Here is a 15449-nt window from a genome sequence, read left to right as displayed (position 1 = left end):
CGTTGGTCCCCAGCTGAAGACCCTGCAGCCGTGTTGATTTTGACAGCAAATTTGTATTAAGTTTCAGTCTTTTGAATAAAATTCCATTTAGTTTGAGTCATATTTTAGTAATATGAAATGTTTTAGTTTTAGTCTAGTTTTAGTCGACTAAATTTCATAAGATTTTTAGTCGACTAAATCTACAGTTCATTTAGGCTGATTTTACACTTAGTTGTATGCTGAAAATAGCCGATCTACAAGCAGGTTCAGTTTTTATTTTGTTTTTCGTCAGTGAAAAAAAGGTAGTTTTTAGTCGACAAAATCAACACTGCCCTGCAGCAAAGCGTATTTTTCGGTATGCGGTCAGGTTTTAGGCCTTGCTCAGGGAAGAGGACGCCCCTGCCATGCATAGTCCACCATGGGGCAACGTTGAAGGTGCGACAGGCCCAAGGCCTAGCAGGAGGACCATCCCCCCTCTGTATGAAATAATAATACACATACTTTTGATGATTGCTCGTAAAATGATAACAAATGAACTGGAGGAAGCCTCACGCACCCACCCTGCAGCTCAATGGACACAAAGACTGTCTGCAGCAGGTGCACAGGATGGAACATTTAACTGCTCATCTTCAGTTGAAAATGGACAGAAAGAAATGTGTACAGACACTTATTGTATATCTTGGAATTTAATTCAATGCCGGTTCATTTGTCATTATTTCTTATGTATTTCACAGTCCTTTTTGTGTTTTTAGTTTTTGATGGGAAAGGACATTTGTGCTATAATGTGTGGATATGCTGTCCCGGGGCGGCAGTGGCTCAAGGGTAGAGTGGCCGGTAGAGCGGCCGGATGGGAACCGCGAGGTTCCCAGTTCAATCCCGGGCTCCCCCAGAGTTAGTGTCGAAGTGTCCTTGAGCAAGACGCTGAACCCCCTAATCCAACCTAAACTCCCGATGAGCAGGTTGGTGCCTTGCGTGGTTTCCTCCGCCATCGGTGTATGAATGTGTGTGTGAATGGGTGAATGTAATGCACGATCTATGTAAAGCGTTTTGGATAAAGGCGCTATATAAATGCACCATTTACCATGGAACGATCTGTGTGAAACTGCAATAAAAAGGTAGTTAAAACAACAAAAGAAAACGTTTCTCACCTCTTCCCACTGATGGATGTAGCGTATCATTCTGGAAAGCCTCAGCAGCCTCAGCAGACTCAGGATCTTGGTGAAGCGGACGATCCGCAGCGCCCGGGCGGTCTTGTACACCTCCGAGTCGATGCCCCGCTCCAGGATGAGGAAGATATAATCCACGGGGATGGAGGAGACAAAGTCCACGATGAACCACGTCTTCAGGTACTTCATCTTGATGGTGTGCGGGTCCAGGATGATGTCGGAGTTGTCCTCGATGATGATGCCCGTGCGGAAGTTGAGCACCAGGTCCATGAGGAAGAAGGTGTCGGAGATCACGTTGAAGATGATCCAGGGCGTGGTGGTCTCGTCCTTGAAGAAGGTGATGCCCACCGGGATGATGATCAGGTTGCACAGCATGAACAGCAGCATCGTGAAATCCCAGTAGAACCTAGCGAGGGGCAGTGTTGGAAAAGTTACTAAAACATAGTAATATATTACTTATTACATATTACTTGTTTAAAAAGTAATATAGTTACTTTACTTATTACTCCCTGCCAAAAGTAATAAGTTACTTTACTAGTTACTGGAAAAAAGTAATATATTACTTTAAGTTACATATTACTTTATAGTTACTTTCCAACACTGTGTTGGAAAAGTTACTAAAACATTACTTTCCAACACTGTGTTGGAAAAATTACTAAAACATAGTAATAAATTACTTATTACATATTACTTGTTTAAAAAGTAATTAGTTACTTTACTAGTTACTGGAAAAAATTAATAATATTACTTTAAGTTACATATTACTTTAGTTACTTTCCATCACTGGCGAGGGGCACGCGCGCGTGTGTGTGTGTGTGTGTGTGTGTGTGTGTGTGTGTGTGTGTGTGTGTGGAGGACAGGAAAGGGAGGAAGGGGAGGGGAAGGAGACAGAAATAGAGTGAGAGGCAGATAGGGAGTCACAGTGGAAAAGTGATATTCACTGGAGACTTCCTAACTGGAGACAGGAGTGTGTAAACACACTGCACACAGACTAGCACTATTAGAGAGAGGCAGGAGTGTTGCCTCGTTTATGCGCCATAGTACGACACTGTCAGGCTATGTGGAGTATAAATTCAACCATATGACTGACTGAGGTTGCAGGAACAGAGCCCGGTGTTTACAATTTACAATGTACTGTAGGCATTTAGCAGACGCTCTTTATCTAGAGCAGGGGTCTTCAACAGGGGGGTCCGGGACCCCTAGGTGGTCCTCAGAGCTACTATAGGGGGTCCGCCAAATCATTTTGTGATAGGATTTTTTTTTTTACATTAACCACTTGAAACCTACGAGGCGTTGTGAGCTTGTAGATCGGCTATTTTCGGCAAAGAGGTTTGGTGTTGGTCTATGAAATCTACGAAAATACAAATTTATACAGTATGTAGTGGTTCATCTCTCTTTCAGCTAGGGGGTCCTTGCTTTCAGCTAGGGGGTCCTTGGGGGTCCTTGGGGGTCCTAGGGGGTCCTTGGGCTGAAAAACGTTGAAGACCCCTGCTCTAGAGTGACTTACAGTAAGCAAGGTAAACACACATACATGAAATGCAGAGGGACAGTGTAGTGCCTCAGTAAACAAGGATCTCAGGTAAACCAAGAACTTGGCATCAGTCTTAACAAAAACAAAATTCAAGCAATGATAATCTGTACACTGAAACTATAGAATGCCAGGTCAACAATATAATCTATAGCATCAGTTTCAGTATAATGGCTGGATTTCTCAACAGATATCTTTGTGTGGGGACAACAGACTTGTCCGTTGTTATTATCTTCCACAGACAATAATATAAACAACTGGCAAAGAGCTTTATACCTAAACATGGCTACTTACTGACTGACTGAGAGCCACTTGGACATATGTTAGCACTTTGACAAAACATTGAACGTTTAGTGTAGTGAAATTAAAAATATGGTTGTTCACACTTTTAGAGCATATCCGTGCTCATCATATGGACATACCTAACAATAGATGCCAAAATAATTGGGGGGGGGGGGGAAGTTATTGTTGTTTTTTTTATATATCAGAAGTCCCTAAAAAGTCAATCTTAATTACTTCCTGTAAACGAAAACGTGCTGCGTGATGACATAACACAACTTTCATGAATATAAATGAATCTTGATTACATGCACCTGTTTGATGCCCATAGCTGCACGTTCTTCAAACACAGCTGGTTTTAATTACAGAGCTACTCTGTTTTGAATCTTATTCAAGATGATGTCCACTCCAGACGGTATATTACTAATTTTAAACTTAATCTACACACTAAAATATGTATATGAAAACGTTATAGGTTAGAAATAAGCCACGTAGTAGCAAACGTGCTGAACTGGCCGTCTCTCTCTCTCACTTGTAAACAAACACTAGCCCTGTAGCACAATGCACAACTTGGCTGAAGTGATTGAGATTCCAACGTCCTATTGCCTGAAGGGATGGGACCTTCTGATTGGTTGAGACGACGTTTCAGACTGAATCTTCAAAATAAAATGACCGAAAATGTCACTGCACTGCATCTTCTTCACGTGTTATATCTTAAACTTTAAGATAGAACATCCCAGGAGAAAAGCAGATGTTTTTAAGGGTCTGGTTGAAACTGGTTGAGAAACCCATTTCTTTCTTATTTTAAATTTGAATTCCCTCAAAGGTTAAACTGATGTTTAATACATTATCAATTTGAATCATTGCATTTCTTGGTTTTTAATAGTTGCAACACACTGTGTGTGTGTGTGTGTGTGTGTGTTGCATGTGGTTTTGTGTAGATCTGTGTAATTGGGTAGGTGGGACTGTCTGGGGGGGGGGGTCTACGTAGGATGTTGTGTACTGTCATTTATTTGTTGTCAATAAAAAATATTGATACAAAATAGCACTTTGTTTAAACTTTGGACAAAAGAAATGAAAGAAAAAAAGCGAATATCCTTTCATTTAAAGGCCAGATGTGGAGTTAGAATTGTAGCTCAAAGTCTGTGGTTTTATTTATTTATTTATTATGGTGAGCATTGATCCAGAACATTAAACCAGGGGGATCTTGGGGGATGGCAGCAGTAAATTGCTAGTGATGGGTGGGGGGTGGGGCTGAGTGGGACAGACAGATTAAAGTAGTAACATCCAAGGCCATCAGGCTCTGTCATCATCATCATCATCACAGAGTCTCTGCAGGATAGGACAGGTGCATCGCTGAGTCACTACACTGCGACTTACGCAACAAGCCCCGAGAACTAAACTATAATAACCTCCATATGCTAAATCACTGGTTTTCAATCTTTTTCATGCCAAGGACCCCTAAATTGATATACATGGCCGCGGACAAGTATGTTTTGTGCCAGGGACCCCCCCAGAAGAAAAGATTTGAGTTAAAAATGTTCGCTTTAAAAATATATTCAAAGATATGCACACATTTTCAAGATTTTTCAAAAAAATTGCAGATCTACAAGCTCATAGCGCGGCACTCGGCGCCGCGCTATGAGCTTGTAGATCTGCTATCTTTGAATAGCCAAAGCTAAGTGGTTAAAATGATTGTGACACTATGTTAACAAATTTAGCTGAGGACCCCCTGGTATCCCCCCCAAGGACCACTGGTGGTCCCCGGACCACTGGTTGAGAACCACTGTGCTAAATTAAAGGGCAACTCCGTCAACTTATAGGCCCTATAATAATAATAATAATACATATCGTCGGAGTTTTTGCACAAACAAAGTAGATCTATAATATCCAAAGTGACGTGTCCGAATTTCAGCAGCTGTTCCTCGTCTCAGGTTAAAGCCTGGCTAATTGTCTTTCTTACTGACTTGCGGTCATACGATACAGTACAAGGAGGCTAAAGTTTAGCAGCTAAACACGACCAGAGAGTGAACGAATGACCACTGTTTAGCACGACACGACTTGTAAATGAGGTGGGGAGCTGTCCTCTCCCGTGGTGCTGAAATGACAGCATGATGAGCCGGGGCTGTGAATGGCTCTTCTTGAAGTCTTAGCACTCCTCGACCAAAATAACATTAAATAATATATTATAGATAATTCATCGATCAAAAATAACGTTGTCATCTTAACCCACTCTGTGGATGTATCAAATGTGTCAATATTTCTCGTTTTTTCGTGGTGGTGCTGCTGGAAAGCGTGATGATATAAAACCGTCTGCATTGTAATGCAGGATAACAGACAGGATGTGTCTGAGTGATGTGTGCTGCTGGAGGTCTTCACACACTGGTCTCAAGGTGACATTCCATTACTGAGAGCATCACACACACACACACACACACACACACACACACACACACACACACACACACACACACACACACACACACACACACACACACACACACACACACACACACACACACACACCGGTGTTATAGGGTGCTTGTCGCAGAGCCTCTATGCTATGACGAACGCTCGGATCTTTTTTCAATATTCACATTGTCTAATAAGCAGCAGAATAATGCATCGGGGCGACGGGGCGTCATCCTTTTGTGAATACTGACCAGAGGGTTTCACTTAACGCTGCAGCGACAAGTCTCTATCATGAAGTGACATAACATTATCATGAATTAGTGGCTATATATAGGCCAGACATGACCGATTATCCCAAGTAACTGCAATTGTCATTATAGTCCTATATATTTTTCAAACTGCCATTTTGCTATTTTTTGCTTGCTATTTTTTCTCATGTTACTGCAATTTCGAGGAGTCTGAATCCAATCGTCTCTTTAGGCTATACTACTTGTATAATGAGACGTCATATATAACAATAGACTCTTGAGTCTTGCATTTCAGGCTTCAGATAATAGGCTCTACAACCTTGAAAGGACAACAGGTTGTTTTGTTTCTTTTACTTGTTCTGGCCACATGTAGGCTACAGCTTTAGCCAAGTGTGTGACATTGTGTGCTATACACAGTAAAATCCTCAGTGTTAATTTATCCATTTGCAACTCTGAGAGAGTATACATGGAATCAAATGGACCCCTTATAGGGTACATTATATGATTCAATTTTTACTCTCTCAGAGTTAAATGAACCCTCAGGATTTTACTGTGTATCTGTCAGTGGCCTATATGTGTGACAGTGGTCTTGTTTGTCTGCTCATTCTCAACCATATAGTGGGGCCTTTTTTTTTATAAACAAAGTTAGTTGGGGGGTGTTTTAGGGGCAACGTCCCACATCCAGTGCACTCTTACCTGAAATCGCTGTAGGGGTGGATAATCCAATTCCCGGCCGATTTAACCCTCGCCTGCTCCCTCTCCACCGCCTTTTCACTCCCATACATGCGTAAGGAGAACTTGTTGACTCCGGGCTGCAGCATGCTGCTGAACTGCCGCTGCATGAAGCTGGCCTGGCTGTCCCCGGGCTCCGAGCCGCTCTCGGCGGCGGCCACGATCTGCGGTCCGCCGTCCTCGGACTTCTGGAGGAAGGTGACCGAGTTCCTGGGCTGCTGGCTCTGGGCCGACGGCCCGGCGAGCAGCGACGAGGACGCTTTCCGGCTCGGCACGTTCGAGAAGGACACCTTGGAGTCCTTCTTCTCCGGCAGCCCGGTGGAGACCGGGGTCACCCCGCCGCCGTCTCCCCCCGCCAGGCCCTGCGGGGTCTGCGACCCGCCGCCCGGCGTGATGGAGCGGTCCATGCTGATGCTGGCCCTGGCCGAGTTACAGGCTCCCCGCCTGGTGGCGTCCTCGCCGGCCCTCCCGCCCGACCCCTGCTTCTCCTGCTTGGAGATGATGGAACGCAGGGACCCGGTGCCCGAGCCCCTCCTGCATTCCCCGTTTTTGTTGCATTTCATGCTGGAGACGCTGGGAGCGACGCTGTTGCAACAACCACCATCACCGCCCGCTCCTGCCGTCGCGTTCAAAACCACCTCTACCGCGACCGCGCGGCCCACGAAAGAACCGGAACGGGAACCAGTGCGAGAACCAGCGCTAGAGCGAGAACCGTGAGACGCGCATGAGACAACAGACGCTCTGTTGCTCCTCTCGCCGCGCACGGCGGCGGCAGCATCCTCCGGACAGGAGGCGGGGGTCTGGGTCTCGGTGGTCCTAGAGGAGGAGGAGGAGGAGGAGGCACCAACAACGGGCCGATGAGGGGCGACAGGATGCGCGTCCTCTGCGTGGAGGAGCACCAGGGAGGAGGAGGAGATAGAGGAGTTCCTCCTGGAAGCAGCGGTAGAAGACGCGGACGACGCGGCGGCGGCTCCCCCTCCTGGCGTAAAGTTCTTCATCCTTATACTGGAGCCTCCTCCTCCTCCTCCTCCTCCTCCCGCACTCCCACCACCACCACCACCACCTCCTCCTCCTATTCCTCCTCCTCCGCCGCTACCGCTCCCCGCGCCGGCACGGCGCAATCGCGGATGCTGAAATGTGGACTCCTCATCCCCGTCCTCCGCCTCGTCCATCATCACGACGTCGTTGTTGTTGTTGATGCCGGCTGAGGAGGCGGCTGAGGCGGCTGAGGCGGTGGCTGAGGCGGTGGCGGCCACACCTGGCGGCGTCTTGACGCCCGACGCGCTGCTGAGGTGGTGATTGGACACACCGGTGCTGTGGCCGGTACTGTGGTTGGACGCACCGGTACTGTGGTTGGACGCACCGGTACTGTGGTTGGACGCACCACCGGTACCGGTACCGGCGCACAGGGAGTCCAGGCTGCTCTTCTTGACGCTGCTGTTGCGTCTCGATGATGTGCATCTGGACGCGGCGGCGGCGGCGGCGGCTTGCTGCTGCTGCTGCTGCTGCTTGGATGCTGCTTGGATGCACGGTCCTCCACCTCCTCCACCTCCTCCTCCACTACCTCCACCTCCGCCGCCTCCCGACCCCGTCGCCTGCTTCTTCTTCATGGCCGCCGCAGCAGCAGATGATGATGCCGGTGGAGCCTCATTCCTGTCCATGACATTGAGCATATCAAATTTTGCCTCCAATTATCTTTGGAGGAAAACCAATCAGAGATAGAGCGAGAGAAGGAGAGAGAGAGAGAGAGAGAGAGGGAGAGGGGGAAGGATAGGGGGGGAGAGAGAGAGAGGGAGAAGAGAGGAACAGAGGGAGGGGTGGACGTGACTTCTTTGCAAACTACTGCGTTTGTACTTTCCACTGATTCACGGTGTGTCGCCGAAGCTTCAAACAACCTCTAATGCTATGACAAAACCTCTCCGAAATTCTTCCCATTCAGTCCATCAGATTTCACTAGCGTTGGGCTTTCAAACTTTGTGTTTGACTATAAGCTATACTCCGTTGAAAACATACAAAATAACAGCAAACGGATGCGTGCAATCATGTTGCCAAAAGCCATACGATGTCAGATATAACACGAAAAAAAAGCCCAAATTACAACGTGTTAATGAAAGACAAATGATGTCATATGTTTTTAGAGGGTGTTCTCAATGACAACCTCGCTGTGTGACAATGGCGCCTACAACAGGTGTCTAGCACACTCTAGCGGCCATACCGGTGGAATGCAGCGACTGCATCTCGGTGACAGTATAAGCTCAGAGGTCTCTCATGGAAGCTTTGACCAATTTCAAAACAATGGATTTGGTCGATTACATCTCCACTGATGGTGCTATCGACTATAGGTTTAAGAGCATAACAAATAACTAAGCAAAGCAAAGTATCAACCTGCTACAAATCAGCTGGGAGCTGTCCTCTCCTGTGGTGCTGAAATGACTGTATGCTCTGTCTCTCACTCTTCTACTATAAAACACTCACATTTTTGTGGCAACCGATTCAATCAAATATTTTACAAACTATATTGTATAAACAGGCAGTATCTACTGCTCCCACCCCACCAACCACCCACCCCCCTCCCCACACACTCTTCCCATTTTTGCAAAAAAAAAATCTATCTACCCTTTTGATAATGGTGTGACAATGTATGTAATTTTACATAATGTTTTGTTATCAATAAAGATGTCAAAGTCAAAGTATTATGAAGGCCGTGTTCATTGCAAAGACAATGGACCAAAAGAACAAAGTGAACATCAGCGGTGAGTTGCTCATCTCCTAAAGTCCATCACACGAACACATCAAACATAAAATGATAAAGGGACATTTCACCTCCATGGAATATGACGTATGCAGAACTAACATAATACGGTTTTCCATGAAAAAAGGGATTATATAGGACCAGGCTATTAGGCCTATACGTACATTAGTATAGTAGGATTTTCAAGTGGTTAATCACCAGCAGCCAAAGGTGTTACATAGCTTCCCCACATATCAAGGACATGATGGGGCCATTTTAATCAAGACTGCTCCGCAGTGAGAGAACAGATGAAGTGGCTAACCTATTTTCCATGATCCAGTTATAGTAGAGTCTAATTTTGGTCCCACACATTACAGAGCCGCTGTCATTATTATCGTTTAAGACAAAATTACCGGTTGTTATTGTCTTCATCCCATTGACTGATGCGGTTCTCTTTGACCTGTTGGAACCTCTACTGCAGTGGTTCTCACACCTTTTTCATGCCAAGGACCCCTACATTGATCTGTATTGGGTCAGGGACCCCCATCTGAAAATATGTTGTGCCAGGGACCCCCAGAAGCAAATATGTATTAAAAATGTTTGCTTTTAAACAAAACTGTATTAAAATACTTTCACTAATGTTTAAGACTTTTTAAAATAGCAGATCTACAAGCTCATAGCGCGGCACGAAGTGACGCACTATGAGCTTGTAGATCTGCTATTTTTGAATAGCCAAAGGATAAAAGGTTAAAGTGGTTCAAATTATTGTGACGCTATATAAACACATTCTGCTGGGGACCCCCTGGAAGGACCCCTGGGGGTCCCCGGACCCCACTTTGAGAACCAATGCTCTACTGTACATGAATAGACACAGCACAGTTTAGTAACAATGGCATGATTTCCCTGGACATCCCACCAATGACACATAAATATACCAAGCGTGCCAGCATTCATGCAGTGACATTGTGTAAATCTACATTTTTCGTACAGCATCAGCATTCTGGGTCTCCTTGCCGCAGGTTCCTACCTTTTAACTTTGTCGCCGAGAGCCGGTGTCACATCTCTTTCCCCAGCTCCCTCCTTCTTCCCTTAGTCTCTCTCTCACCCTCTCTCTCTCTCTCTCTCTCTCTCCAATCCCTTCTCTCTGTCTTTTCTTCTTTTTTTTGTCTAGCTAGGTTTCCCTTCCTGGTGTGATGAGCCAGTGTGATTCTCCTAATTAATTTCCATTAAAAGCAAAGTAAAGACAAAAAAGAAGGGAAAAACAGGATGAAAAACCTTGATTGATTTAGGTGCAAACCAAAATCGACTGGAGGTGCCTGGCTTGTGTTTCAACCAATTAGTTCTGTCCTTGTAAGTGCGAAGAGCACCTGCTGGGTTTGAATAGTAGCTACAACTCCTGTCTGGTCTCTGGCTGCCCTTGGTTTCCTGTCTCTACTACGCTGACCCATCTGAAATAATGAAGCATTAACCACTTGAACCCCAAGCATCCAGATTCTGAGGGGAACACAACATAGTAGATCTACAAGCTTGAGCTTTTAGATCGACAATTTTTTTGGCAAAGAAATTTGGTGCAGACAGAAAACAGTACAGTTTCTCTAAGACTATGAGTTTTATAAGGTTTGAGTGGTCTTAAAAATGGCAAAACAAAAACTAATCTTAACCACTTAAACGCCAGCATCTGTATTGAGGAGAGGACTCGCCCCCCAGCGCCCACAGCGTCCCCGGCGGGAATGGAACCCAGGACCTTCTAGCTGTGAGGCGACAGCTCTACCGACTGCGCCACCGTGACCCCTAAAAACATCCCTGTAGACAACCAGTGTAGACTATAGCGTGACCAGCGTCACAGGTCTGGAACTAAGTTCTAACCCCTGGATGACATTGCAGCTGTGTGTGTGTGTGTGTGTGTGTGTGTGTGTGTGTGTGTGTGTGTGTGTGTGTGTGTGTGTGTGTGTGTGTGTGTGTGTGTGTGTGAACCAACCAACCAGGTGGACCTGAACAGAATCCTCTATTCCGGCAGCTCTGTGTGTAGAGAGAGACAGCTTTATATGCATGTCACTGTGTGTAGAGACAGAGAGACAGCTATAGATGCATTTCACTGTGTGAACAGAGAGACAGCTATAGATGCATTTCACTGTTTTTACAGACAGACAGCTATACTGTAGCTGCATTTCACTGTAAGGTACAAACAGAGAGACAGACAGCTATAGCTGCATTTCACTGTGGTACAGCAGTGGTGTACATTTACTCAAGTACTGTACTACTTAAGTACAATTTTGAGGTAGTTTTACTTTACTGGAGTATTTCAATTTTTCAGTACTTTTACTTTTTTACTCCACTACATCTCAGAGGCAAATATTATACTTTTACTCCACTACAATTATTTGAAAACCTTAGTTACTAGTTACTTTGCAGATATAAATTATTACATTATAAAATATTAACCACTTCAGCCCTATTTTATGCATTGGCTATTTGAAAATAGCCAATCTACAAGCTCACAACGAATCGCATCGCGACACGTTGTGAGCTTGTAGATCGGCTATTTTCAAACATTTTAGTACTTTTACTTTTGATACTTTAAGTACATTTTGGTACCAATACTTTTGTGCTTTTACTCAAGTAAATTTTGAATTCCGGACTTTTACTTGTAACAGAGTACTTCTACGTTGCAGTATTGATACTTTTACTTAAGTAAAACATTCGAGTACTTTTTCCACCACTGCTGTGTGTGTGCAGACAGACAGACAGAGAGGTACAGTAAGGTCTGTCTTTGTCACTGTATCCATGCTGGGACACTAATCAGACCAAAAGAAGGTGTCCATGACAACGGCAGCGCTATCTCTCCTCTACGTTAGCCAGAGACGTTGGCTGAATGCAGATAAGGGAATTTTAAGTGGGTCATAATGCCTGTAGGCCAGGGGTCTACAACAGGGGGTCCGGGACCCCTAGGTGGGGTCCTCAGAGATACTGCAGGGGGGGGGGCGTCAAATCTTTAGCGTGATCGGGACTTTATTTATTTTAATTCTTTACAGTAACATTAATCACTTGAACCCTTGCATCCCTATACTCTGGGGGGAACGTTAGCCAAAAATAGCAGATCTACAAGCTCACTTGTGAGAGGTTTTGTGTACAGGGAAAAAAAGAGCAGACCAAGTACGGAGCCAAAGGTCAAGTTTACAAATGGGTTTAAGTGGTTAAATGTCTGAAAACACACATTTAACATGAATACAATATGTAGTGGGGGTCCCTGCTTCATCTCTCTCTCAGCTGAGGGGTCTTTGGCCTGAAAAACCTTGAAGACCCCTGATGCTTTAGGCTGATAGAGAGGAGAGACATGCCTGGGCCTCCTCACTCCTCAGTGCAGTGCAGATAAGCAGGACTCGGCCAGAGAGGCAACCCAGTGAACGCCTCGGCTCACAGAGATCCATGGGTTCGATTTCCACCTTCGGGACCTGTTATGTTCCTGTTATAAGGGCTTGTACAGCATGTTATCCCTCTTCTCTGAGCTTATACTTTCCTATAATGGTCTTATAAAGCAGAGATGCCACTAGAATCATCTTTAAAAAAAAACAGTATGTCCCAGCATTGACATGAAGGTTTTCAACCATGGTCTAACTACTTAAACCCTATACTTAGGCCCCCTCCTGTTCTACACTAGTGTTGATTTTGACAGCAAATATTGATTCAGTTTTAGTCATAAAGTCATTTGAATCAAATTCCATTTAGTTCTAGTCATACTTTAGTCATCTGAAATGTTTTACTGTTAAAGATTATAGTTGACTAAATCTACAGTTGATTTAGTCGACTAAAATGTATTTTACACTTGGTTGCACGCTGAAAATAGCCTATCTACAAGCGCAACACCTGATCGCAACCAAGCATGAAATTTAGTTCTACTGGATCTCTTCTCCACCAGTTCCTCCCTGACATTTTGGTCTAGTTTTTTTTGTTTATGAAATTGTCAGTATATTTAGTCTTAGTTTTAGTCATCATAGCTTAGTTTTTATCAGTGAAAAAAGGTAGTCGACGATCATTTTCCGTCACAAAATCAACACTGCTCTACACGAAAATATCTTAGCTGATAACAGCTAATCTGCAAGATCGTTGCGAGTCTGTAGATGTGCCATTTCCACTGAATGTTCGCGGGACGCTAGAGTTCAAGTGGTTTAACTCTAATAAGATCACATACTGTGCTGTCATGCGCCCCATTTCAATGGAGAACGTACCAAACATTCCAGCAGTTTGACTCTGCTATAACAGGTGGAACACTCACCATGTACAATGACACTTTAGTGCTCTTATCATCTCACTAATCTAATTCATTTTCACTGGTTGTTTTTATTTCCCCCCCAGAGCCAAAAAAACAACACTAATGGCATCAAGTATCTATCATCAGTGAGGTGTATTTACCTCAGCCAAATTGTTCCTAATTGAATTACCTCTCACCAACCACTTTCAATCTGGCGTCCCTATTTCGGTCATTTCATTTCATTATAGGCAACAAAACACATTATCCCCCCCGGCCAAACGTTCAGAAAAATAGACAAAAATAGTATATCTGCAAGCTCACAACATGCTGCAAAGTGCCACGTTGTGAGCTTGTAGATAAGCCATTTTTTCGCTAGTATAGGTTGTTTATGAACAAAGCTAGAATTCTGCTGTTATTGTACCGATATGATACACCGGTTTGCAAATTTCACATTATGTGGTTATACTTAGCCTGGTAAACCATCTGGGTCGCGTGAATTCACATCATCATAGACGACACATGATAATGTGAATTTACGCTGTTCCTGCTGTTCTATACACAGACAACACGTTGAAGACATTGCATATTGAGGCTTTAACCTTTGGTTTTATGAAATAAAACTAATGAATGCTCTTTAATCTATTCTATCGCTATAGCTTGACCACTTCAAAATAGTCTTTAATCTTAAAATAATGAATAACCGAACTGGCTGTTAGGGAGTCTTTGGCGACTGAGAACTTTAATCCATGGGCTACAATGTGGAGCCTAAAGGTGAAACCAGATAAGCAGCAGGAATGTAGTGTACAGTAAATGTAAATGACATGCTCACATACAGTACGGCACTGTACTGTCTTATCCACCGTGGCTGTACTCTACATGTTAAGGTTAAAGATGGACTGGAAAGCCCCACAGGCTAATTGTACAACATCAACCACATGTGTGTCTACAAAATTCTTGCTTCAACATTTTATTGTGATCTTACAAAAATGAGCAACTTAAAATTGTGTTTTTAAAACAAACCAAATAAGATAGTTGGCCTGTTCCCTGGCTGTCACAGATTGAAGCTATAGGGCTTTTATTGAGTTGAGCTGCGTAGCAATGCAAAGTTATTTGAACGAGTCTGTGTGTGTGTCTATGTCATAGAAATAAATGTATATAACGTACATCTTCTCCCACAACAAACCTGGAAGAGGATATTCATCAATACATCGGGGGACTCTGTGACAGAACTGAACTCCTAAGTGTAAAAAAATTAACCAAATGGGGCTTGTACAAAATGTTTTCAAAGTCTTTAAATGCATTTTTAACACATTTTCAGAAGTAGCTCAAATAGCCAATCTGTGAGCCCAATTGTGAGCTTATTCCCGCTGTTTGTCGTACGACAAAAGGTTTTGTATTAAAAGGAGTAGTTCACCCAAAAACTGACTTATTTTACACACCCCATGAAGCCTTGAGTTCATGGAGATATTTTTAGATTTTGTCGCATTCCTAAGCCAATAATTCGATGACCAGGTCATTGGTCAATAGGAGACTCAGTCTCCTACCGGAATTTGATGCTGGTCATCAAATTATTGGCTTAGGAATGCGACAATGCAGATCTACAAGCTCACAGCATGTCACTTTGTGCTACAAGCTTGTACATCTGCTATTAAAAAAAAAAGTATTTGGAAAATTTTGATTTTTTGTTTACACAAATCTCTTCAGGGGGTCCCTGGCACTAAACAATTTCAGATGGGGGGCCTCGGCCAAATAATACTTGGGGGTCCTTGACATGAAAAGGTTCGAGAACCACTGGCCTAGCGGTCCGGACGGCCCAAATGAAAAGGTGCGGGGCTACGTGGCTCAACTATCAAACAGCTCCATGTCGTCATGTTTTGATCATTACTTCAAACATAAGAGTTCTCTTCAAACCATACTGTCAGGGGAACAGGCTCAATGAACAATGCAGACTCGTGGAATATTCAGTGAGGAAAACTGAGTGGATAAAAAATATGTTTACTTTGATGATATTTAGCAACCATAACGTTTTTCTTTTTTTTTCTTCTTCAAAACAAAAGCTATTAATTAATACTGACAATCGTTTGGATTAAAATGCTGATAAACTGAAAAATCTGTTGTGGAAAAA

The 15449-nt window shown here is 44.0% G+C and overlaps 2 protein-coding genes across 2 annotated transcripts in view; one reads left to right on the top strand and one right to left on the bottom strand.

Moving 5' to 3' along the window:
* LOC308094041 (potassium/sodium hyperpolarization-activated cyclic nucleotide-gated channel 2-like) overlaps positions 1-6922 on the bottom strand; it is a gene marked incomplete at its 3' end in the record, with an annotated part of 95459 nt that extends 88537 nt beyond the window's left edge. The window contains exons 1-2 of the mRNA XM_080440484.1: positions 6309-6922; positions 1128-1551 (exon numbers count right to left, since the gene is read on the bottom strand). Of these exons, the coding sequence (XP_080296610.1) occupies positions 1128-1551; positions 6309-6907 (1023 nt within the window). The 5' untranslated portion in view covers positions 6908-6922. The remainder of the gene's footprint in view (positions 1-1127; positions 1552-6308) is intronic.
* plekhj1 (pleckstrin homology domain containing, family J member 1) overlaps positions 1-15449 on the top strand; it is a 387353-nt gene that overhangs the window by 272419 nt on the left and 99485 nt on the right. The gene's annotated exons all lie outside the window — the stretch shown is intronic.

This window comes from Gymnoscopelus braueri (assembly GCF_963280865.1).
Source record: "Gymnoscopelus braueri genome assembly, chromosome: 10".
NCBI classification, from domain to species: Eukaryota; Metazoa; Chordata; class Actinopteri; order Myctophiformes; family Myctophidae; genus Gymnoscopelus; species Gymnoscopelus braueri.
The sequence above is the reverse complement of the archived record's forward strand: the minus strand, read 5'-3'. Positions and strand labels throughout refer to the sequence as shown.